The sequence below is a fragment of the Harpia harpyja genome, chromosome 14 (genome assembly GCF_026419915.1).
Source record: "Harpia harpyja isolate bHarHar1 chromosome 14, bHarHar1 primary haplotype, whole genome shotgun sequence".
In the NCBI taxonomy this organism is placed as follows: Eukaryota; Metazoa; Chordata; class Aves; order Accipitriformes; family Accipitridae; genus Harpia; species Harpia harpyja.
Window position 1 is genome coordinate 15,750,872 of NC_068953.1, and position 23,369 is coordinate 15,774,240.

General features: G+C 57.9%; 1 protein-coding gene across 2 annotated transcripts in view; it reads left to right on the forward strand.

Moving 5' to 3' along the window:
- RASGRF1 (Ras protein specific guanine nucleotide releasing factor 1) overlaps window positions 1-23,369 on the forward strand; it is a 45,010-nt gene that overhangs the window by 20,566 nt on the left and 1,075 nt on the right. The window contains exons 6-26 of one of the 2 annotated variants that reach the window (XM_052807613.1): window positions 660-739; window positions 1,233-1,426; window positions 1,975-2,084; window positions 3,403-3,521; window positions 4,055-4,215; window positions 4,909-4,972; window positions 5,998-6,134; window positions 7,443-7,525; window positions 8,286-8,534; window positions 8,944-9,314; window positions 10,702-10,827; window positions 12,369-12,539; window positions 12,942-13,054; window positions 13,761-13,873; window positions 14,518-14,578; window positions 17,161-17,264; window positions 17,644-17,728; window positions 18,030-18,227; window positions 19,005-19,084; window positions 20,190-20,307; window positions 20,664-20,732. In XM_052807613.1, the coding sequence (XP_052663573.1) occupies window positions 660-739; window positions 1,233-1,426; window positions 1,975-2,084; window positions 3,403-3,521; window positions 4,055-4,215; window positions 4,909-4,972; window positions 5,998-6,134; window positions 7,443-7,525; window positions 8,286-8,534; window positions 8,944-9,314; window positions 10,702-10,827; window positions 12,369-12,539; window positions 12,942-13,054; window positions 13,761-13,873; window positions 14,518-14,578; window positions 17,161-17,264; window positions 17,644-17,728; window positions 18,030-18,227; window positions 19,005-19,084; window positions 20,190-20,307; window positions 20,664-20,732 (2,806 nt within the window). The remainder of the gene's footprint in view (window positions 1-659; window positions 740-1,232; window positions 1,427-1,974; window positions 2,085-3,402; window positions 3,522-4,054; window positions 4,216-4,908; window positions 4,973-5,997; window positions 6,135-7,442; window positions 7,526-8,285; window positions 8,535-8,943; window positions 9,315-10,701; window positions 10,828-12,368; window positions 12,540-12,941; window positions 13,055-13,760; window positions 13,874-14,517; window positions 14,579-17,160; window positions 17,265-17,643; window positions 17,729-18,029; window positions 18,228-19,004; window positions 19,085-20,189; window positions 20,308-20,663; window positions 20,733-23,369) is intronic. The other variant, XM_052807614.1, reaches the window with a different exon arrangement.

Here is a 23,369-nt window from a genome sequence, read left to right on the forward strand (position 1 = left end):
CTCGGCAAAAGCTTTGGCCCATTCCTGCTCTGCCTGGCCCGGCGGGCAGCAGGAGCGGTCAGGCAGGGCTGGAGAGTGTCGGGCATGTCTGGGTAGGGCAGAGGCAGAGCTGCCTGGCCAGGAGAATGCAAAGGTGATCTATCGACTGCTGGAAATCAAACAAATTCCATGCCTCACTGTCGGCAAGGGACAGGTACCTGCAGAAGACATCAGTCTCCCAAAGGGAGTGGAACCGATAGCCAAGGGGATTATTAATTAGCTCCCACCCTGCAGCTAATGGGGTCGGGGGTGTGCACAGCATCAGATGGCGGGTGCTGAGCGTAGGGGAGCCCCCAGTGCTTTCGCCCCCCTGCCAGCACTGCTCTGTGGGGCTGGGCTGGGAGGGGCGGCCGGCTCATTCCCCCACAGGAAGGAGGGTCTTGGCTCCCCTGTGTTTCGGGGTTGACTTCTGAGGGGAGCTTCAGGCTGCTCGGTTTCTCCCTCTCCTCCTCTGTCCTCATCCACCACTCCCTGTGTGCGTCTGGGGACCCTCTCTGTACCCCACCTTGTGCAGCCACCTCCCCAGCCAGTCCAAGGGCTCTCCTGCTGGTGATTTCATCTAATTACTCATTATTTGCCACTTGTTCATTTGTCTTTTCACCCCTTGGTTTATCTTTCAGCGAAACAATCATGTTTTTGCACCAAATCTTTTACCAAGGCCTGAAGGCAAGGATATCCAGCTGGCCGACGCTCGTGCTGGGTGAGTGTGTGTTGCCTCTTCACTGCGTTTCCTTCCCACTCGCTGGTAGAGCCGAGCCCGTGCTCCTCCTCCTCATGCAACTCAACAGGCATTTTGCTAACTGGCGGCAGGAGTGAAATGCATTGCACAGCACGTCGTTGCTTGTTCACGTTGGTCGCGGAGGCGAGGACCGGAGCAAAAAACCCCAGAGAAACCAAGTTCCTGCATTCCTGGTTCTGCCGGGCGGTGGAAGGGGTGGGCTGGACCGTGCATGGGAGAGCTGATGCTGAAGAGCATTGCTGTGTCCGATTAGACCCTCACCTGGCTCTCCAGGGTGTTTTTAAAACCCAAACTGGGCAGAATTGGGGCTTGCACAAGCAGCAAGAGGGCCCGGAGGGTGCCCTGGGTGGGACCCTGGGGTGAGGAGGGTCAGGAGCTGGGGGGGGCTGTGCTGGGACCACGGGGTGCGGGCTGGACCAGCACACCCACCTTCTCACCGCCTCTCTGCTCGCAGCTGACTTGTTCGACATCCTGCTGCCCATGCTGAACATCTACCAGGAGTTTGTGAGGAACCACCAGTACAGCCTGCAGATCCTGGCACACTGCAAGCAGAACCGGGACTTTGACAAGCTGCTGAAGCACTACGAGGCCAAGCCTGACTGCGAGGAGAGGACCCTGGAGACCTTTCTGACCTACCCCATGTTCCAGGTGACTGCTGGTGCCGGGATCGGCCCCAGAGATGCCACCACAGCACTGGCAGCGAGGGATGGGCTGGGTTGTTCAAACCCCAGCCCCACAGCAGGCATCGGGTGGTGGGGAGGCAAAGCCTGGACGAAGATGGCCTGGGGCTGCACCCTGCGTGGTCCCACACTGCTCCTGGGACCTGCTCAGGCCATTGCTGGGCTCGTTGGTGCTGTGGGAGGACTCTGTGGGTGAAGCTGCTGGCTTCCCAATTACCCCACACCTCTGGGATACGGATGTGGCACAGCAGGGTTCAGGGCAAAACCCCACGCCGTTCCCCCCCTCTTCATTAAGTTTTAGCACAAGGAGCTTTGAAGCTTTCTTAACCTCCCAGATTCGGGGGTCTGAGGCACAGTGTCCCCAGTCATGGTGTCTCCAGTCATGGTGTCCCCAGCCACGGCAGCTCTGGGAGCAGCACAGTGTGGGCGCCCACAATCCTCTGTGCTCCCCTGCATCCCGCCCGGCCCCTGCACTGTGCCGTGGCTGATGGCCCGCTCTGCTCTGTTCTGCCGCAGATCCCCAGGTACATCCTGACGCTGCACGAACTGCTGGCTCACACCCCCCACGAGCATGTGGAGAGGAACAGCCTGGATTATGCCAAGTCCAAGCTGGAAGAGCTGTCCAGGTCAGACCCACTGCTGCCCATCCCTGCCTGCCCCTGTCTGTCCTGGCGGCGGGGGCTACGGGACCGGGGGCAGCTCTTGCACCGGGGTGGTTTGGGCTGGTGGAGGGGCTCTTGGGCAGGCTGCTGGCACAGTGTGCTGCCCTTCTGGTGGGCAGGGAGAGGGGCTGGGGCAGGCAGACCCCGGACCCACAGGGTTTGGAGAGTGTGCGGTGCCAGTGGGACCGGGTGTTTGTAACAGCACCCGCAGGGTGAAGCCAGTGGAGATGGTGACGGAGGGCTGTGCTGTCTCCCTGGGGTGGGATGCAGAGAAGCTCAGTCCTTGGTTCTCTCGGAGCCCATCGGCCATTCCTGACAAGGATGAAATCCCTCGTGAGCCGTTGGCACGGGGACATCTGCCTGCTCGTGCAGGGGGTGCTGTGGGTGGCATCATCATGGGGAGCTTTCCCAGGTGCCTCTGGCTGCCCACGCACCCTGCCTGCTGCTCAGGCACAGGCAGCAAGCAAAGCCCTGCGCCAAAGGTGTCCTGCGCCGTTTTAGCTGGGACCCGTCCTCCCATTGCCCTCGTCTTCTGCGCTTCGAAGGCTGAGACATTCCAGTGCCGTCTCCTGCCCTCCTGTGCCAATCCGTCCTTGGGGCCAGCAGGACAGGAGCCTGGCTGCTTCTGGCCGTGGGCTGTGTTTTCCAGGGCTCCTTAATGATGAAATATGAGGTTTGGAGGGCTGGGGTGGCTCTGAAGGTCTGGCTCTGTTCTCCTCTGTCTGGCGTGGCTTTGCTGATGGGTGCTGGTAGGGCTGCGGCGCGGGAAGGGGCCAAGTGCCTCCAAGATCCCTGCAACGAGCACCCGGGAATTGGCCGCGATTCTCCGTTTCTGATCCTCTCCCTCCGCAGGCCACGGACCGAAGCGTTCTGTGTGTCCCGTGCCAGCGTATTGTGACGGCGCCAAACTCACCAGTGCTCCTCGGTCCCGAGGCGATCCGCAAAGAGTTACCATCCCTTTTCCCAGTCCTCAAGGAGCAGGGATGTTGGAGGGGGCTGGTGATGGGGGGGATCTGTCTGGCCTAAATCTGAATTTTGTGATTTCCAAGCAAGAAGCGCTCACGTTTCAATATTTAGAAATCTGGAGGTACGGTCCAGGCTGATGTGTAGGTTACCTCCTGAGCTCCCAGGTCTGTATAGATACAGATGACTGCTGTAATTCCCTTGATATTCCTTTGGGTTTGGTCTTACGTAGTGCAGCCCCTGCCATGTGTCCAAAGGGATCTGTTGGTAAAAGTGCAAATCTGGTCCGAACTCCAATTTTCTCTTCTCCCTCCTTCAGGATAATGCATGATGAAGTGAGTGAGACCGAAAATATTCGAAAAAATCTGGCGATAGAGAGGATGATTATCGAAGGGTGTGAAATTCTGCTGGACACCAGCCAGACTTTTGTAAGACAAGGTACTGTGTTTGTGTGGATGTCCCTCCCCTCCGCGGTTAATGCAAAGCCCTGCAGCCCCCGTCCGCCCGTCCCCGCATCCCTCTGCGCCGTGGTCTGGTGAGCTGTGACATTTAAATATATAACCCATTTCTGAGTTTTCTCTGCTCCAAAGCCCCTCACTTTCAGACAGTCTCAGCACTGCATTTTTTTGCATCACGGAGCAGAATGTGCATTTTAGCGGTTACTGATTTCCTACCACCAGAGAAGTAGCAGGATGCATCCTGACCTCCTGGGCATGTTCGGTCCCAGAGGAGCACCCATGCGATGTGGGTGCAAGGGTGGGCTGGGGGCCATGGCTGCTGCTCGCCTGGTCTCTGGGGCCCCAATAACTCGCACAGCCGGTGGCTCACGGGGCCAGTCCCAGCCCTGGTACTTGGGGACACACTCGCCATTGCCCCGCTCTGGGCACACAGTGATGCCCCACTCCCGGGGACCGTGCCCCGCAAAGCTGTCCCTGATGCCGATGCCAGGGACAGATCTCTCCCCTGCATAGGGTCCCTCATCCAAGTGCCGATGTCGGAGAAAGGGAAGATCACACGGGGGCGGCTGGGCTCCCTCTCACTGAAGAAGGAAGGCGAGCGGCAGTGCTTCCTCTTCTCCAAGCACTTGATCATCTGCACCAGGGGCTCCGGAGGCAAGCTGCATCTGACCAAGGTGCGGAGGGTGGGGGGGCTTGGCAGCCCCCAGTGAAGGGTCTGGCAGCTGCTGGGCTTGGAGCAGGCGGGTGGGTGAATTTGTTTCATGTGGTCCAGATGCCTTGTCAGTGATGTGCAGAGCTCTGAGTCATGGGCAAAGATGAGAAATTGCAAGTTCTCGATAAAAGAAGTTATCTGATTTGCAGCAGAAACCTTGACAATCTATTCAGTGAGAAACTTAAATTATAGCCTAGGTTTGTACATAATGCTTACAGTCTCCTCCGGTCCGCTCCCAAGACTCATGCTTTTGTTGGTGGAAGTTTTGCAGCTAATTGAGCAAGAATCTTACAGAAATTGCTCATTACTGGCATTAAATTATCAGTTTGAAAAATTACAGTCCATGGCAAAGAGTTGATAATTACAACAACAGACTTTTGGAAAATTTAATTTAAAGCTCATATTAAATAATTTATAAACAAATTAGTTGATTGGTTATACAAGGAAAACTGTGATATCCCAGCAGTCAGTAACTGCTTCTTTCCCAGTGAAAGCAGATGCTGTGCTGGCCGCAGGCTGTGTGTGCACCCACAGCGGCATCACCCTGTCCCCATCCCCGGGGCGGTGGGCTGTGACGTGGGGCGGGGGGCCGGGGCAGCCCCCAGCCACCCGGCGGGGGGATCCTGCCACTGAGCCCCGACTCCCACCCCTGCAGAACGGCGTGATCTCCCTCATTGACTGCACGCTGGTAGAGGAGCAGGAGAGCACCGACGAGGATGGTAGGTGCCCCTGCGGCCCCATGCCGGTCAGACTCCTCTTGGGGCATGCCCAGGGCCCCGCTCAGCCCCCACCCGTGGGCGTGGGGGGGGGGGTTGGCTTCTGTGTGTCCCAGCGGGTGCAGTCGCAGTTACTCCAGGACCCTCTTTGCTGAGGTTGCCAGCACCACCAGCACAGCAGACCATCTCCCACTGTGCACCACAGGCGGTTTTGGGTTTTGCAGCGTGGTCACCCCATTGCCGGGGGGGACAAAGCCCTGTCCCAGCAGGGCCAGGGAGGTGCCAGGGCCGTGGGTCCGCTGGAGGCTGCACTTAACGCCAGAGCCTTGGCACAAGGTTGCTGCCAGCCCTGGCAATGTTTTCCCCAGCTGGAGGCAGCTGCCGTGTCCCGTGGCTGGGGACCGATGGCAGCATGGTCAGTGCTGCCAGTGTCCCTGTCTGCACGTGGTGTCTTCCTGGGCATTGCTGCCATCCGTCCATGTGGCGTAAAACCAACTGCAGCAGAGTTGGAGCAAATTCAGATGCTGAATAGATTCAAGGAAGTCATGATCTACTGGCTGGATTTAATTAATTAATTAAATTATTTACTGTGAACCAAACAGATGCACATTTATGCAAATCTGACCTTCCTGAGGCAGTCAGGGAGCATCACAGCTCAATGCTAGCAAGTGGAAAAAGGCAAAGATGCTGGATGTCCTCAGCCATGCCAGCTTAATTGCAGACTTGTGAAAAAGCCCAGGCTCCTTTCTCTTGTCTTTGTGACGAGTTTTCTAACACATGCTGGGGAGCCAGGTTCTCCCCTGGCATGCAGCGCTGGGGCCCCAGCAGCGAGGCCATGCTGTGCTCATGGCGTGCAGACTTTACTTTGTAAACATGGAGCCTTTGCCCAGCAAACCTGTCATGTCCTTGCTGCAGACAACCCACAAAATGCAACAAACTCCTTAAAACCTTAATAAAAGTTATGCTGGGGGAGAGAGGGTGAGGAAGTCTTTTCACAATCACTGTATGTGGTTTTTCCTTTTCCAAAGCAAAAGCATCAGGGCAAGACATCGACCATCTTGACTTCAAAATTGTGGTGGAGCCAAAAGATTCCTCATCTTTTACGGTTATCCTCGTGGCCTCGTCCAGGCAGGAGAAGGCTGCGTGGACGAGCGACATCAGCCAGGTAGGACGGACCCGGCAAGGAGGAGGTGTCGGGGCGCAGAGTGCCTGGGGATGAGCAGCCACCACGGGATTTCTGCTCGGCTGCCCCCATGCAGGCTGCTGCAGCGGCTTTGGGCACCCAGAATTAACACTTGGCATCTCCTGTGTGGCTGCAGTTCTGCTGCCTGCCCTTGGGCTGTGGCTGCAGCGGTAGTGCCAGGCTGGGTTTGCACCCTGGGTACATTCCCAGCACCGTTGAGGTGCTCGCAGCCTGCCGTGGGCTGAGGTCTCACTGCATTGGGCTGCTGTGAACAGCACGGGTGGACCACCAAGCCTTGGGCACCCAGGGAGAGCAGTTCCATGCGGTAGGTGACTTGGAGCTGGGGTGCACCAAGAGCCCGGCCATCACCAAAAGCTTTCTGGTGTCTGGTAGCTCCAAGAGGAGGAGGTGGAGGAGGAAGGGGACACAGCCGCAGCAGGTGGGAGCAGGGTCTGTCCCATCGGTGCTCTGCCTGCACATGTAGATCTGTGGTTTGGATTTCTCGTCTGACTCAGACATCTGGTACAATTTACATGTGCTCATCGTTTGCTTTATGCTAATGGCTTTGAAGATATTTTTTCCCAGGTGGGAGGAAGAGAAAAAGTTATCCGTTAAATAGGGATCACCTCCTGGCCAACTCTGTTGTACCACGTTCTTGCCTGAGTCGCCTTGTCGAGCTTCAGTCCTCAAGGAGAGCCATGGGCAGGAGCTGGGGTCTGGCCCCACGCAGGGAGGTGGCTCCCAGCTGCAGTCAGCCAGCAGCTCCTGGTCCCACTCTGCGCAGGGGCTGGGGCCAGTCCTGCCCGCACGGGGGTCTCCAGCCCAGGTCCTGCCCTGGGTGGTCAGCTGGCAGCAAAGGGACTGGTGCCATTCTGCTGCTCGCTGGGTCTCCCTCTGAGAGCATCCAGCAGCGCAGGCTGGGAGGGGAGTTTAATTACGGTGGTACAGGATGAGAGCAGGTTTCTGGCAATTCTCGCAATGCCTTTGTGTCTGCCAGCACATCCTGAGCCTGGGCCGGGTCCACAGTGGGAGAGCTGAGGAGCAGCTCTGGGTGATGCTTCCCCCAGAACAGGGATGCAGGAGCATTATCATGGAGCTCCTGTTTTCAGGTGGAAGCTCTTGCCCTTCCCAGCCCTGGTGTCCCATCAGGAGCGGCAGATGCAGCTAGCAAGGATGTGTCTTGTCTGGATAAGACCAAGCTTGGGCTCTCTTATGGTCCAAGGCAGGCAGGCAGCGGGGCTGCCCTCGCCGCCACTGCCCTCTCCCACCTCCCATCCATGTCTCTTCCAGTGCGTGGACAACATCCGCTGCAATGGCCTCATGATGAACGCCTTCGAGGAGAACTCCAAGGTCACCGTCCCCCAGATGATCAAGTGAGTGCTGCCACGGCTGTGTGCTGCGGAGAGCCCTGGGCTCTGCCCGGCCCCATGGCACAGCTCCCGTGGCAGCCGAACGCTGCCGAAAGCCCTGGGAGCCTGGCGGCTTTCCCATGTGCTCAGGCTCTTGGGTGTGCTGTTCCCAGCACGGTGACTAGGAGTGCTAATTATCTGGGAGAGGAGATTTGTGTGGGGAAGTGGGGAGGTGCAAGGGGAGAGCTCAGAGGAAAAAATAATAATAGTAAAGGGAGGGGGGTGTGAAACCCGCAGAGGAGAGGGGCACAGGGGGCTGTCATCCCTGTGGGTGCTGGGGTGCAAGGGCTGCCCTGGCCCGAGGAGGGACACATGTGGCACAAGGGGGGCCAGGCACAGCTGGTGGGATGGGGCAGTGTGGGGGGTGTCCTCACCACATCGACCACCCGCACTGCTGTGGGCCTGCTGTCACGCATGGGGAAGGGTCTTGGTTCGTGGGTGTCCCCCGGGGACAGTCCTTCCACGTTTTTTGCACAAACCTCAGCCTGTTGAGCACTGTGCAATGTTTCCACCCGTTGTGGGGTGCGGATTTCCTAGCTTGCCCCTGGGAGTATTCCTGCCTGTGTTTTATGTAGGGACACCCCATACAAACGAGGCTCCTTCGCTGCCGAGAACCTGTACTGCTTTCTGTGGTCCCCACACATCTCGGGGGGGAAGCTGCTCGCACGAAGCAGCTCTTGGTTTCGTTCCAGGCTGGAACCACAGATATCTTGTTTCTCTGCAGGTCTGATGCCAGCTTGTATTGTGATGATGTTGACATTAGGTTCAGTAAAACGATGAATTCCTGCAAGGTCCTGCAGATCCGCTATGCAAGCGTGGAACGGCTCCTGGAGAGACTGACGGACCTGCGGTTCCTGAGCATTGACTTTCTGAACACGTTCCTGCATTCGTACCGCGTCTTCACCACTGCCCTCGTCGTCCTCGACAAGCTCATCACGATCTACAAGAAGCCGATCAGTGCCATCCCTGCACGGTGAGGCTGCGCGCGGCATCGCTGCAAGGGCCCGTGCCAGTGACCTGTCCTGCCCCTGAAGGACCGGCAGAGTTTATGGAGTGGCTGCGGCATCACTCCTCTGTCCCAAGTCAGTCCTCTGCTCTCCAGACCTGCCTGGCCCTGGTGCCACCCCAGGGCTGTTTCACCTGGTCCCCATGAGTTGTGATACCTGCAAATCGGGGAAGCAGATAAACCCAAGCTCTGCGGGTGTCCCCACTCCTGTGAGGGCCAAGCGGTGGGAGCAGGGCAGCAGGGGCTCGTGCCGGCTGTGCTGTGCCCTGGGGGATGCCCCGGACACCCAGCGCTGCTGGAGCTGCCAATGGGGGATCTCCACGACCTCTTGGGCAAAGTAGGTGTGAGTTCGGCCTTTCCCTGTCTCTCCACCAAGGTCCCTGGAGCTCCTGTTTGCAAACAGCCAGAACAACAAGCTGCTGTACGGCGAGCCCCCAAAGTCCCCCAGAGCCAACCGCAAGTTCTCCTCACCTCCCCCTCTCTCCATCACCAAGTCCTCGTCCCCCAGCCGGCGGAGGAAGCTCTCCCTCAACATCCCCATCATCACAGGAGGGAAGGCGCTGGACCTGGCTGCTCTCAGCTGCTCCTCCAATGGCTATGCAAGCATGTACTCCTCCATGGCTCCCTTCAGTAAGACCACCCTGGACATAAACAAACTGTACGTGTCCAGTAACTATCCCAATAAAATCCCTGATGAAGGAGAAGCAGCCTCAGAAAAGCAAGAGGAGTCACTGCCAAGCAAGCAAAGTAAGTTGCTGTGGGTTTGCAGGTGGGTGGGTGTCCGGCCCAGGCAGCCGGCAGGGAAGGGGCCGGTTTTGGTGGGTGCTCTGCAAGGGGTACAGGGACATGTGCGGGGGAGTGGGCACACCGTGCTCGGGGGCTTTGTGGCAGCCCAGGCCAGGGCTGGGCTGGGGCAGGCAGCCTGGCTGTGTGCTGGTGAGGGGTGGATGCAGGGAGCCCCCAGCCCCACAAGCAGGCACGCAGCAGCCCCCCGTGCGCTGGGGAGACCAGTGGCAGTGGTGGTGGTGCTCCTGGTGATGCAGTGGCTTGTGTGGTGCAGCTTCCAGGAAGCTCAGCAATGGGATACTGGGGGAATAGAGCTGGAGCTGAGTGAGTAAAGCACCCCAAAGGCCACAGGTCATTGCCCCATTGAGCATCCCTCTGCCCCCCTGGGCTGATGTCCCTGGGCATGGCTTTGAGCACAGCAGTGGAGGACAAGGCTCCCTGCTGCTGTAGCCCCGCGAGACTGATTCGGCAGTGCAGACCCCAGGGATCCTCTGACCTTAGCACTCGCCGTGGCGTTTGTGGCTGTGGGCTGAGCTGCACTCCCCACCCACTGCACAGGGACGGGCCCAGCACTCGCACTGCCCCATCTGCACTGGGATCACACTCAGCACCCAGCACCCCGAGCTGGGACCCACTGGCTACAGGGCAGCTGCCTCAGGGCTGGACCCCTGTGCAAGCAAGGCTGTGTGCACGACTCTGGCACTGCTAGCAGTTTCCCTGTCTTTAACAAAAATGGGAACAGGCTGCAGGCTCTCTGTTTGCACCTCGACATTATCCTCTCCCTTGCTGCAGGTTGTGTGAGCACCCTCTGTGCCCTGGTGCCCAAGCAGGGGCTCTGAGACGGGTGAAGCTGGTCTGTGGGGTAGCTGTAGGTGAGGGCAGAGGACAGCCCAGCCAGAGGCGGGGGATGGGCCACCCCAGCTCCTCCTGTAGCCCTTCACTGGGTGATTTCCCAGTGCCTGTGCCCTGTGAGGGAGGTACTGCATCCCACCCCATCGCTGCGCATGGGGTGCAAGGGCTATAGCTTGCCTGCGGTCCGGCTTGCTGTCACCAGCCCTGGGCAGAGCCTCCGAGCTGGTGATGAATGCACCATGCATGGCACAAAGAGCTCCTGCCTCCTGTGGGTTGTGTGCTACCTGAAAGTTGAGTAAGTTGTAATAACAAAACAAAAAAACCCCACCCCAAAGAAACCCAGAGTAACTGTGGGAGTCTGTACCTTTCCTGTTCTTGGTTGCTCTGTGCCCAGCTGGAATGATTCAGACTTTAGGGAAATCTGGAAGAGCTAAAATGCGGCTGCAACATGCACGTGTCCAGCAGTGATGGTAACTGGGTTCCCTGTTCATCTCAGGCTCAGAGGTATCTGTAAGGGAAGAGTCGGACACAGATCCCAACCAGAGCGATGAAGCAGAAGCTGAAACTTCCCCAACAAAATCTCCGACAACTCCTAAGTCCATCAAGTGCAAAAATTCATCAGGTAACAAGTGAGCCAAGACCTGTCCTTCTCGGGAGTTGCCCAGGGCTGCCTGCTGCCCTTGAACCTGGCTGTGCAGAGCCACTAAAGGTGCAGGTGTAAAACCGAAGCAGACATGAGAAGGAACAGGACTTTACCCTTTATTTTCCTGCAAGGGGACAGGGAAGCACCGAACCCTCCACCCCTATCGCAGAGCTGTTCTGCGCATCTTACCAGGTCTTCTCACCCCTTTCCTCCCCTCTTGAGCCTGATCTGGTGCTTATAGGAGCGAGTTATGCTGCTCGAAATGTGAGCCTGCACTGGCATCAAGTATAATTTATCTGCTCGAGTCTCCCCTGTAGCTATCTTAACACTGTCTATAGCACCGTGTTGGCTTAATTCCTGCTAAAGCTGTGCTGGATAAATTCTTGCAGCATGGTGGCATCCAGAGCTGCCCATTTCCTTTGCTCCAGCCCTGGTGGGGTGGAAGCCAGGTCTCCATGAAGAGCAGTCCCATGTCGTTTGCAGACGACACCAAGTTGGGAGGCAGGGTCGATCTGCTTGAGTGTAGGGAGGCTCTACAAAGAGATCTGGACAGGCTGGATCGATGGGCTGAGGCCAATTGTATGAGGTTCAACAAGGCCAAGTGCCGGGTCCTGCACTTTGGTCACGGCAACCCCATGCAGCACTACAGGCTTGGGGAAGAGTGGCTGGAAAGCTGCCCGGCAGAGAAAGACCTGGGGGTGCTGGTTGACAGCCGGCTGAATATGAGCCAGCAGTGTGCCCAGGTGGCCAAGAAGGCCAATCGCATCCTGGCCTGTATCAGGAACAGTGTGGCCAGCAGGAACAGGGAGGTGGTTGTTCCCCTGTACTCGGCACTGGTGAGGCCGCACCTCGAGTACTGTGTTCAGTTTTGGGCCCCTCACTACAGGAAAGACATTGAGCTGCTAGAGCGTGTCCAGAGGAGAGCAACCAAGTTGGTGAGGGGCCTGGAGCACAAGTCTTATGAGGAGCGGCTGAGGGATCTGGGGTTGTTCAGTCTAGAAAAGAGGAGGCTGAGGGGAGACCTTATCGCTCTCTACAACTACCTGAAAGGGGTTTGTAGTGAGGAGGGTGTTGGTCTCTTCTGTCAGTTGTCTGGAGATAGGACAAGAGGAAATGGCCTCAAGTTGAGGCAAGGGAGATTTAGGTTAGATATTAGGAAAAATTTTTTTACTGAGAGGGTTGTCAAACATTGGAATGGGCTGCCCAGGGAAGTGGTTGATTCACCATCCCTGGAGGTATACAAAAAGCAAATGGACAGGGTACTCCAGGGCATGGTTTAGGGGGCATGGTTAATGGTTGGACTCGATGATCTTGAAGGTCTTTTCCAACCGAAATGATTCTATGATTCTATGATTCTATGATTGTATGTTGGCTGTCTGCACCCACCACCTCCATGAGCCCCGTTCCCACCCTGCCCTGACCCAGTGGGGCTGGCGAGTTGGGGTCAGGGCTGCGGGAGTGGACTTGGCTGCGGCTGCGGCAGCAGCCGGAGTGCTGTTGGCTTTCTTCTCCCCCCCCAGATTTCTCACTGTTTTCTTACAACAATGGCGTGGTCATGACGTCCTGCCGGGAGCTCGACAGCACCCGCAGCGCCCTGTCTGCTGCCTCCGCGTTTGCCATTGCCACGGCGGGAGCCAACGAGGGGACCCCCACCAAGGAGAAGTACCGCAGGATGTCCCTCGCCAGTGCAGGTACCCTGCCCCGGGCCGCCGAGAGAGCAGGGACATGTTTTCGGGGTGCCTGTTTCCACCATGCTCGGCTGGATTTCCCTCCAGGAGCACCCTGGCTAGGACCCAGCCCCTGCTGAGGGAGCCCAGAGCACCCACAGCCCAGTGCCTCCCTGCTCCGGGCTGTGGTCCCTGGGTGCCTGGGCACGGAGGCTGCCCAAGGAACATGCAGGTTGCAGGCAGCTCAACCCTTCGCACCCGTGGCTGAGCACCCCGCTGCCTTGTAACGCAGAGCCTCCCCAGCACTTGCGTTTAAGAGGCACTTTAGGGATGCTTGGGAAGAGGGGCTGCTCCTTCTAGCAGTGCTGAAAATACCCATAAGCAATTCCCAGCGGACCTGTAGCAGTGCTAAGGGGTTGCTGGCAGTTTCAGGCTTTCCGACGGACCAGCGGAATGGAGACAAGGAGTTCGTGATCCGGAGAGCGGCCACCAACCGGGTCCTCAATGTGCTGCGGCACTGGGTCTCCAAACACTCACAGGTGGGAGGCCGGGGGCCGGGTGGGGGGTCGGCGCCGCGGGGGCCCTTCCTCCCCACTGGTGTGAATTGGGCTGCGTGCTGAGTGGCTCAGCCAGGCTCCAGCTGGAAAGATAATTTGGCACTTCTTTTTTAATTAAGCAAATGAGTGGATGTGGGGAGGAGATGAAAATTGCGAAGCAGGGGAGCTGGGAGCCCCTGGCGCAGAGCCGGGGGCCAGGTGTAGGACTGCAGTGTTTGCATATTTGGTGTGCAAAGGGATAGAGCCAGGATCCACAGTCATCCCCCTGGCTGGGCTTGGTAGAAGTGGAGTAACTGCGTTTGATTCCTGTTAGGGGGTTTCAGGCTGGGGTTAGGGTTAGGAAACCACGTGGCTTTCGTTGCTGCAGCTGGTTGCTGGGGGCACTGGGAGCCGTTCAGTACTGGTTGGCACTTGGAAGCCCTCATGCCTCTCCCAGGCCGGGTGATGCCAATGCAATGGTACAGAATGAGCCCGGTGCTTTCCTGGCTGGTTCCCTTTCGCTGGGCACCGTGGGCTGGGATTTTGCAGGGAAGGGGGAGCCTCTGCCCTTGGCTGAGCAGCCGCCCATGCTGGCACTGCAGGGTCATCGGTCTTGGCCGGGTTTAAATGGGCAGAGAGCGGAGCTGCTGGGAATCAATGTTACTCACATTATAGTACATTAACACTGTGACTGTGCCGGCTTTGGCAGGACTTTGAAACCAATGAGGAGCTGAAGTTCAGAGTGATCGCCTTTCTGGAGGAGGTTATTCACGATCCCGAGCTCCTGACCCAGGAGAGGAAAGCAGCCGCCAACATCATAAGGTGAAGGGCCGTGGGTGGGAGGTTGCTTTTCCTGGATGCTGTGCCAGGCTTTTGGCGGCTGCTTCCCATTCTCGCCTGGGATAAGAGCAGGCACAAGGTCTCCTGGAGGGGCTGTGCCCGCGGTTAGGCCCTGGGGCTCAGGAAGTGCTGAGGAGGAGGATGGGCAATGCTGGCTGCATCTGTCTCCCCGGCGCATCAGGACCTGATCAGGGGCCGCGGGTGAGGCGTGACCCCCCACCCTCGTGCCTGCACACATGCAGGCATGGCCAAGGTGTGGAGTTGAACCCAGTGAGCGCGTGGCCCTTCCCGCTGTCAGCTAGTGGGATGGCACCGTGTCTCGCCATGGCCAGGGGCTGTGGGCATCTCCGATGAGCTGGGCAGCTCTGGCCACCCAGGTGCATGTCCACCCCGTGCTGGGGCCAAGGCAGCTGTGTCTTGCTGCAGGAGTGATGCATGTGGGGCCAGCTGTGGCCTTGGTCAAGGATTGTTTTTCTCTTTAAAATGGGAAATGGGACTTAGAAGCATTCTTATGCACGCCAAGTGTTTAATCTGTGAAAAACCACAAAGTCATGCTGCAGCTCCGTTGGAGTTGTGCAGGTCTGATGCTTTCCCAGCCAGAGTAATGCTGTCTTTTCATGCCATAGGACCTTGACGCAGGAGGATCCAGGAGACAATCAGATAACCCTGGAGGAGGTTGTACAGATGGTAAATACCCTTTCCCTTTGTCACTCTGCCTAGTAGCTCAGCATGGTGGTAGGGGAACAGCTAAAGATCCCCGTGCTCTGGCGCACCCGGCTTGGTGGAGAGCAGTTCTCCAAGCCTGCTGTCCGGGCATATGGCTACAAAGCAGGGAAAGGTTTTCCGGGGACAGGGCCAGCTGTGAGCACAGCTGGATCTGTTGCAGACAGAGGCAACACTAATCCAGCCCACCAGCTGCTTAGTCCTTCTGCACTGTCGGCAGGATGGCTGGAGTGGGCACGGAGACGCGCCTGCCTGCTGATGCTAGTGCCTGCCCGAGGGACGCAGGAAAACCCCACAGATTTCCACCGTGTCCTCTCTGTCCCCAAACCTGTGCCAGTGCTGCCGCGCACTGGTTCCAAGTGACAGGCGCTGGCCCAGCTGGCATCGGTGCTGCTCCCCCAGGAGCATAGCCCTGGGAACGTGCAATAGATTTAAAACTGTCAGGGTGGCTGCAGTGCATTTGCTGCCTTCCTGCATTAAAAAAACCCCGAAGTCTGCTCCCAGAAAAACCCAAGAGCCACTTTAAATTGGCCTGGTGCACCTGAAACAACAGCCGCTCTGTCTGCTGGGTGTGCCGGCCAGCTTCTGGAGTGGCTGAGGCCCCTTGGGGTTTTTTAAAGTTTTTGTCTGTAACCATGGGTGCTGGAAACTTCCTTTGAAGAAGAGAGGACAAACGAAACCAGAGGCTTTCGGTCTGCCCTTCAATCTGAGCAGCTGAGCCGCAGTGACCTGTGGTCAAAGGCATGGTGGGGACACAACGGAGCCCTGGATTTTGGGGTGCACATTGGGGTGATGGGGGTTGTGGGTTCTCTGACCCCCTCCTCGTGAGCTGGCTGTGTGCATTGTGCTGCCTGCTGAACCCTCGTCTGGGATGCCCTCCAGGGTGCTCGGAGCCCTCCTGCATGGCACCGGTGCTGCTGAGTGCCACCGGTGCCACTCGCCCACCCAGTGTTTGCTGTCAGCAGCACCCTGTGCTCTGGCAGGATGTGCCCCCACAGCCTGCACCCCTCCAGTGTGCACCCACCCCCCCGCAACCTCTCCATGGGCCCCTGAGCTGTGCAGAGGAAGCCCAGCTGGTGTTTGCTCCCTGGGAGCTGCTTTCGCAACCCCCTTCCCGTGGCCAGGAGGGCATTTTTGCAATGTTAACAGCCCAGGAGGGCTGTTAACTCATGCTGGCCAGGACGATTCCTGGGGCCAGCTCGCTCATGGGTGCCTGGAGCCACTCTGCTTTTCCCAAAGCCCTGCTTTGCAGAGGGTGCTAGAGGGAGGCGATGCCTTTTCTCAGGGCGAAGCAGGCACCCCAGAGCAGGGGGCTCAGCTGGTCCACGGCATCGCCTGCGCGTCCTGCACCCCAGCCACCCTGCAGTGTTGTCCCTTTGCACCACTGTCCCGGTGCACCGCTGGCTCTGGCCAGAGGACACTGGAAAGCGGCACCTCGTGTTTCAGTGAGACATCCCTGAGCAAAGCAGGGACAGGGCTGGGCCATTTGCTGTTTGCCTGCGGGCAGTGCTGGGGAGGGCAGTGAGGGCAGTGGGGAGGGTCTCGGCTGCCTGTGGGAGTAACTGGCTGCAGTGAAGGCAGCGCGGAGTGCCCGCACCCACCCTGCGACTGCTGCCCGGCACGCTCCGTGCTTTGCACCTCGTCCCTTGCAGCTCTGTCCCAGAGCCACCCGCGGTTCCCGCTCATGCTGCTCCATCCCAGTGCGATACCAGCCTGGCCCCTCTTTCCCACGTACCCCCTATGCTGGGAGCTGCTACAGTCCCTTTTCCCGGGACCCGGACAGGAGTGATGCTGCTGCTCGTGGCAGGTTTTTAGACAGTTCCGTGCTGGGAGAACCCTGCGTTTGGGCTGTGTTCATACCGAAGTGCAGTGAAGCCCGTGCAGGCTGTCACTGTCAGCTTGGGTGGCTCCGAGCATGGGGCACCCCGAGTCCCCCCGTGCCTGCAAGCGCCACTTGGCCAGAGCCAGGCAGTGGGGACAGGGGATGTCCCTGTTCTGCTTTTCTGGGCATCTCTTGGAAGAGCTGTCCCAAGCAGCAGCAGGGTCTGGGAGCTGCTGACCCCATGGGCACTGGTGGAGCAGTGCTGGCGAGGCTGGCTGAGCTGCCTGGCAGGGGTAGCTGGGCCCGAGGCAGCAGCTCGGCAGCACTGCTCTGGCTGGGATCCCCTGGTGCTTTATTAATTAAACAGATGTAGAGCAAAAAGGCAGCAGTTGCAGAAGTCAGTGTGTGGGGATCCGTTCTGTAGCTGACACCTAATGACTTAAATAGAGAAGATTAGTTAATTTTGTGTCTGTACATGTACATGGATGATAACGTAATTAAAACCGTCAGGTTCACAGGGCTGTGTGAAGCCAGCACTTCCCAGTGCTGGCAGGATGTGGGATGCGGTGCCTCTGGACCCTCAGACCAGTGCAGCACCGCGTACGCCAGCTCTGCTGGGGAAAAGCCTTTGGCTTGGGAGTCCAACTTCGGCTTTGATTTTACATGCATGAAATGCAGAAGTTCTTACTATGCACTTAACCAATGAGCCCACCCTGTCACTCAGGCTGAGGGAGTCAAAGCAGAACCTTTTGAAAACCACTCGGCCCTGGAAATAGCAGAACAGCTGACGCTGCTGGATCACCTGGTCTTCAAGAAGATCCCGTATGAGTAAGTGATGCCCATGAGTGAGGAAGGGCTGTTCTGGTCACCCAGGGTTCTGCGGCCACCTGCTGCCCCATGGCCAGCCCGGCCCAGGCTAAACCCAGAGGGTGCAATGCCTTCCCAGCTGCCGCCTGCTCTGCAAGTAGCCCAGGCTGGGCTCAAGCCCAAATCTGAGGCCTGACCCTGTGGCTTATCTGCTGGCATCCCCAGGGTGACCCTCCCACGTCCATCACACTTGCAAGCGCATCTGTGCGGTCCCTGTCTGGCAGCGTGGGGGGCAAAGGCCCCAGCTTCTCCATTCCGTGTGGGTGCAGTGGAGCTTGCAAGGCTTGGGCATCCCAGAAAAATGGGAAATAAATGTTGATCTGAACACTGTCGTTTGCAGAGAGTTCTTCGGGCAAGGTTGGATGAAGCTTGAGAAGAACGAAAGGACTCCTTACATCATGAAGAACACAAAACACTTTAATGATGTAAGTGCAGCCACAGTGGGGGACGGGGAGACAGGCAAAGATGAGGCAGCGCAGCCAGCCTGCCCCTGGCATTAGCCAGGGACTGGGATGTACGAGGTTTATCTGCCCCCACCTGTGCTCCATGAATGTTATGTGCCTCAGGGACCTGTTGCAGTTTGAGCATTTCCTGGTGCAGTTGCTCCTGCTGGGGCTACTGCAGTGAAGGGAAATCTCTTTAAAAAAATGCAGCGAGGCTGGAGGGTGTGTAGCTGTTGTACAAAGTCCACCTGATGTGTGGGCTGGGACTGGTGTCTCCCCAAAGGTCAGTAACTTGATAGCGTCGGAGATCCTCCGGAATGAGGAGATCAATGCACGGGTGAGTGCCATCGAGAAGTGGGTGGCGGTGGCGGACATCTGCCGGTGCCTGCACAACTACAACGCGGTGCTGGAGATCACCTCCTCCCTCAACCGCAGTGCCATCTTCCGTCTGAAGAAAACCTGGCTCAAGGTCTCCAAGCAGGTAGGAGCATGGGGCTGACCTCTCATGTGGGAGGCAGAGGAGGGTTGGGTGGGCTGAGTGTGATGGTGTTGGGATGACATAAGACACATGCATTGAAAAAAACAGAAAACGGAGTAAGATTTTTGTAGGTCTTTCCCAGGAGGGAGGTGGTGTGCAAGCAGCTCAGACCCTGCATTACTCTTGGGTTTATTCATCCCACAGGTCAGATGTGCAGTTAAAGAAACCTTTCCTAAAGAGTCATTGTTGCTGTATACACACAGAGACACTTCTTTAAACTGGTTTTCTGGGCTGCTCAGACCAATTATGGATGAGCAAAATGAATTCTTGTGTTATGTGGTACAGAAATAGCTTGTACCTGCACCGTGCAGAGCCTGGTGGAGGCCAGGGGCTGCCAAGCCAGAACTGCTGTGTGGGCTCATCTGAATCTGGAACACCATCTTTTTTCCTGAGAAGTGATAAACCTGTAAATTAAAACAGGCACTGGCAAAGGCAGAGGTGGGAGGCAGGGGAAGGAAACAAGTGCATAGCCTGTCTTTATTACATGTTGGAGGAACTTGCTTTCAAGTGCTTGCTCAGCTCCTCTGGATGTCACCAGGAGCTGGTGTAACGGCTAGGGCAGAATTTGTACCTGCAAAGTTGTCGAGCAGCCGGACAGGGGTCATGTGCCCCGGCGGGATGGGAGCAACCCTGCGGCTCCACAGGCTTCAACCCCCCTGGCCGCGGGGATTGGGATTTCTTCCAGGGCCTTCTCCAAGTGATACTTTGGGTTTCTTGCAGACGAAAGCTCTGATCGATAAGCTACAAAAGCTGGTGTCGTCGGAGGGCAGGTTCAAGAACCTGAGGGAGGCACTGAAAAAGTGAGTGAACAATGATTCTCCTCCTGCGCTGCTGCTGTGAGGGGGCTGCTGATGGCTGGCCCAGGGCCCCCACGGTGCTAGGGGACCTGGATCCTACCCCGGCTCCTGCACTGCGAGCTGGGGCTTTGCTCACAAGATCATTTCAGAGCCTGCACTCACTAATGCATGTCTTGTTTAGCAGGCACAGGGCAGTGGCTTGCAAAGCGATCCTGAGTAATGACCTGCTCCTTTGAGCAGTGGTGCGGAAAGATGAGAATAAAAGGCATTGCAGAGGGGGAAATCATTGCCAGACACCACAAAACTTTTTTTGCCCCGTCTCCTTACAGACTCATAGTTTAAACCCCCAAGTGTACAATATTTAGTTACGGTTTCCCACCAGCCAGTGCATGTCACTCCAGCTAGCGTGACATGCCTTATAGGCAGCACACCGGGGTGGCTCCCGAGTCAGAGCATTGCACAGCAGAGAGCTGGCGGTGCTGCAATAGCAGCCAGCCCCACACCCAACCAGAGACGGCATCGGGCTTCTCTGCCAGCACTCAGGTTCCCCAAATCCTCATTACTTGGTGTTCGCTTGGTCCCGCAAGTCGAGGAGCGCGGTGCCGTGGGTGCGTGGGGAGCGGGGTGCTGAGCTGCCCTGGAGCTGGTGCATCCCCATGGGCTTGTGCATGGCAGACACCCACGGGCTGTGTCCCATCAGCAGCGCACAGCAATCCTCCTCGGGGGACTGGGCTGGGGTGCGGTGTGAAGGGCGGGGGGCAAGCTCAGTGCCTGCACTGCCCTCGGCTCTCGACAGGGGTTTCGCTGGCTGTGGGGGCTGAGGCCAGCAGGGAAAGCTCCGAAAGGTCTTTCCAACCCTCTACCGAAGCTGCCCCCGACTCACCTCCTGCAGCCCGCAGCTTCGTGCGGGGCATGGCCGCAGCTCATGCTTGTCCTGCTCTGCCCGTGGGGATGGTGGCTGCAGAATGTGGCCCAGGAGACCAGCAGCTTTCCTGGGGAGAGAATCCTTCAAATTCTGCTAACTGTTAAGTCTGACCTTCCTCCCCACTCCAAAGCCCCGGAGTAAGGCAGTTTTCTTTTCTTATTTGTTTCTGGTTTGCTCCTGAAGTTGTGACCCTCCGTGCGTCCCCTACCTGGGAATGTACCTGACCGACCTGGCGTTCATCGAGGAGGGGACCCCGAATTACACCGAGGATGGCCTGGTGAACTTCTCCAAAATGAGGATGGTGAGTGTCCCAGTCCCACTGCAGTGGGTGTATGGGGGACAGGTTGGAGTGATGTGGCTCGGTGCCGCGGTGCTGGCCAGGTCTGTGCCCACCCTGTGCAGTCCTCGCAGCCGGCCGTCACCGGCACAGCACCAGATGGCCACACATGTCCCCCTGCACATGTGCATGCAGCCTGGCTTGTCCCTGGTGAGGGATGTGTGTGGAAGCAACAAAAAACCCCTTTGCATCGTGCTGTGGTTGAAAGGTGCAGACAGAGTGCACTCCACCAGTTGCCTGTCACCCTCCCAGGTGCTGGGACGCAGTGCCGGTGGTGATGGCTGTGCTGTAAACGGCCTCTGTGTTTTATCTCCGGACAGATTTCACACATCATAAGAGAGATCCGCCAGTTCCAGCAAACCTCCTACAAGATTGAGCACCAGCCTAAGGTACAGCCTTGTCCTGAGAGCCACGTGCTCCCTCTCCTCCTCCCCTCCCTCTCGAATCACAGTGTCTAAGCCTTCAATATCTGGCAGCTCCTTTGGGGAAGATATGATGCTTCTGTAAGAAATTTAAGACAGAAAATGCTAGCAGAACCAGTGCAGGTGTGGGGGCTTGTGTCAGGTGAGGCATAACGGAGGGGGACAAGCACAGGAGATATGTAGCGACCTCCCTGCTCCTCTCGGCATGCTTGTGCCCTGCCACACAAACCGTAAAGAGCTCATCGCCTACGCAGCATTGCTGGCAGAGCAAAAGGATGTGGCTTCCTGCCATCCGAGCCTTGGCCAGAACGAGTCAGCGCTGTCCCTGCCTGTCCCTAGCTTTGCTGCCATTTCTTCCCAGCAGTCAGGACTGCCCTTTCACTCTGGTTCTTCCTGCAAGCCACCGCGATTTTGGGCACAAGGGTCAGCAGCCCAGCACGGTCTTGCCCAGTTGGGGCTGGAGCGTGGCTATGGTCGGACAGTGCGGCAAGAGAGCAGCCTGGAAGGGCTCCTGGGGAGTGGGTGGGCGCTGGGGATGGAGCTGTCCTCCACTGTGAGCCACTTTCGGGCAAACGTCGTCCGAGGCAGAGACCTGTGCGCTGTGAAAGCGTGGGTGTGGGTCTTGCTGCAGAGATCCCTGTGCCACGGGAGAGCAGCTCCAGGACTTGGAACTCAGCCAGAGCTTGTGTTTTACCTGGGGGAGGAATGAGAAGCTGTACCTTTCCTCATCCATAGGGCCCTTCCATGGGAATGAGTAACAAGTGTCGGTGGCTCCTGTGACCGCTGCCCTCACGCCCCGCACTCCCTTGCCCTTTGCTGCCCATCTGCTGCAGCAGGAGCATGGCTGATGCCTCCATGCTGGGAGCAGTGTCTGTGCCTTGCTGCAGGCTGTTGGCAGCAGTGCAGGGGACGGAGGGTGGCTGCAGCAGGCTCCCCCGCACCTCCCCCAGGATGCTGCAGCGGAGGCACTGCTGTAGACGGCAGCTATGCCCGGATGCAACAGCCGTCAGGCAGGGCAGGCAGTGTGACGAATGGCCAGAGTGCTCCTGGGGCTGCTCTGTGTGTTTATAAAGTGCATGCATGCTCCTTGCCGGCACAGCTGGGACACAGTGCAGACGCTGCCCTCCCTCAGTGCCTCCCTTTCCCTGCAGCAGGCTTTGCACAGAGTAGGGCCAGACTCTGTGTCCCCCCGGGCCTTCCACGTGCAGGTGAGTTATCCCGGCACCAGCAGACCCCACCCTGGAGATGCTGAGAAATAGCTATTCTGGGGCAGCACTCCCCACCCCAGGCTGGGGGTGCAGGCTGGGAGCAAAACATGTCCCACCCCCACCCCCGCAGCCTGGTGCTGGGTGGCCTCCGCCTTGTGGTGGCCCCCAGACGTGTGATGAGATGAAAGGTCTCAGCCACCCTCGCGCTTCCTCTGCCGCGGCACCGCAGAGCCACCCAGGAACTGGGCTGGTTGGCGTTGGGGTTTCCGCTGTCTCCGGCACTGCTGTTCTCCAGAAACATCAAACCCTCCTGAAACACTGCTGCTGCCCCACAGGCATCTGCCAAACCTGCCCAGTGCCCTGACTGCCGCGCCATGTTGTTGGTGATCAGGCTGGGCCAAACAGCCCTCTGATGATGCCAGTTTCCATGTGCGGTGGCAGGAGCAGCCCAAGTCACTCTGGACCACAACCCCTGGCTGGGCTGGCAGAGGTCGGGGAGCTGCGGGCTCTGATTTTAGCCTCTGCAGTGCCGGGCAGCCCCAGCCCTGCCCTCTGCACTGTCGGTACCTGCCTGAGACTGGGTTCACGCCGCTGCCTTTTCCCATCCGGGCACCCCAGGTAACCCCTGCCTCCTCCCAGCCTCTGCTGCTCAGGAAGAAGACCAGCATCTGTGAAAGCAGCCCACTGCCCCGAGAAACCTGGCTGAAAACAGCCAACACCAAGTGCAGCAGGGAAGGGTAGTGCAGGTGATGCCGTGCGTGGCTGCACATCACCCTGTCTCCCTGCAGAGGTGGGACACAGCTGTACAGAAGGTTCCGGATGCTCTTGTGGGTGATGAGATGAAGCCCTGTCTGCACTGCCAGCACTTCCCGGGCAGAGGCTCTGTTGCCGGCTGCTTCTCATGCTGGCTGGCTCTGAACCCCAGGTGCGGTGCCTTGCCCCGGCATGGACTGTGCCCCTCTTTGGCAGCAGGTGCACACGCTGTGCTGCTAACAAGGCCAAAAAGTAATTTGGGAAAAATCTGCCAGGAATTGTGAGTGGATTTCCTGCTAGCACCGGAGCAGATGTCCTGCCCTGTCAGCAGCATTCCTGAAGCAAGAATGTTGTTCCCCACTTACATGGTGCCTTAATTATCAGGATTTTCTGTTCTCAGCAGGAGAGAACGTTGTGCCTGATAAAATTGTACCAGAGAGGAAAACTAAGCAAGAAAAGCAGAAGAGCAGCTGAGGACTAGGCAAGACTTTGCAATCCTGGGATGAAATAAGCACGTGCAATGCCTGTGTTGGTTGGCAGGAACTGCAGGCACTTCTCTGCGACTGAGAGATAGGCTTAGGCCTTTATCATTTCCCAATTTCAGCATTTATCATCGGCTGCAGCAGAGGTGAGTCCTACCCAT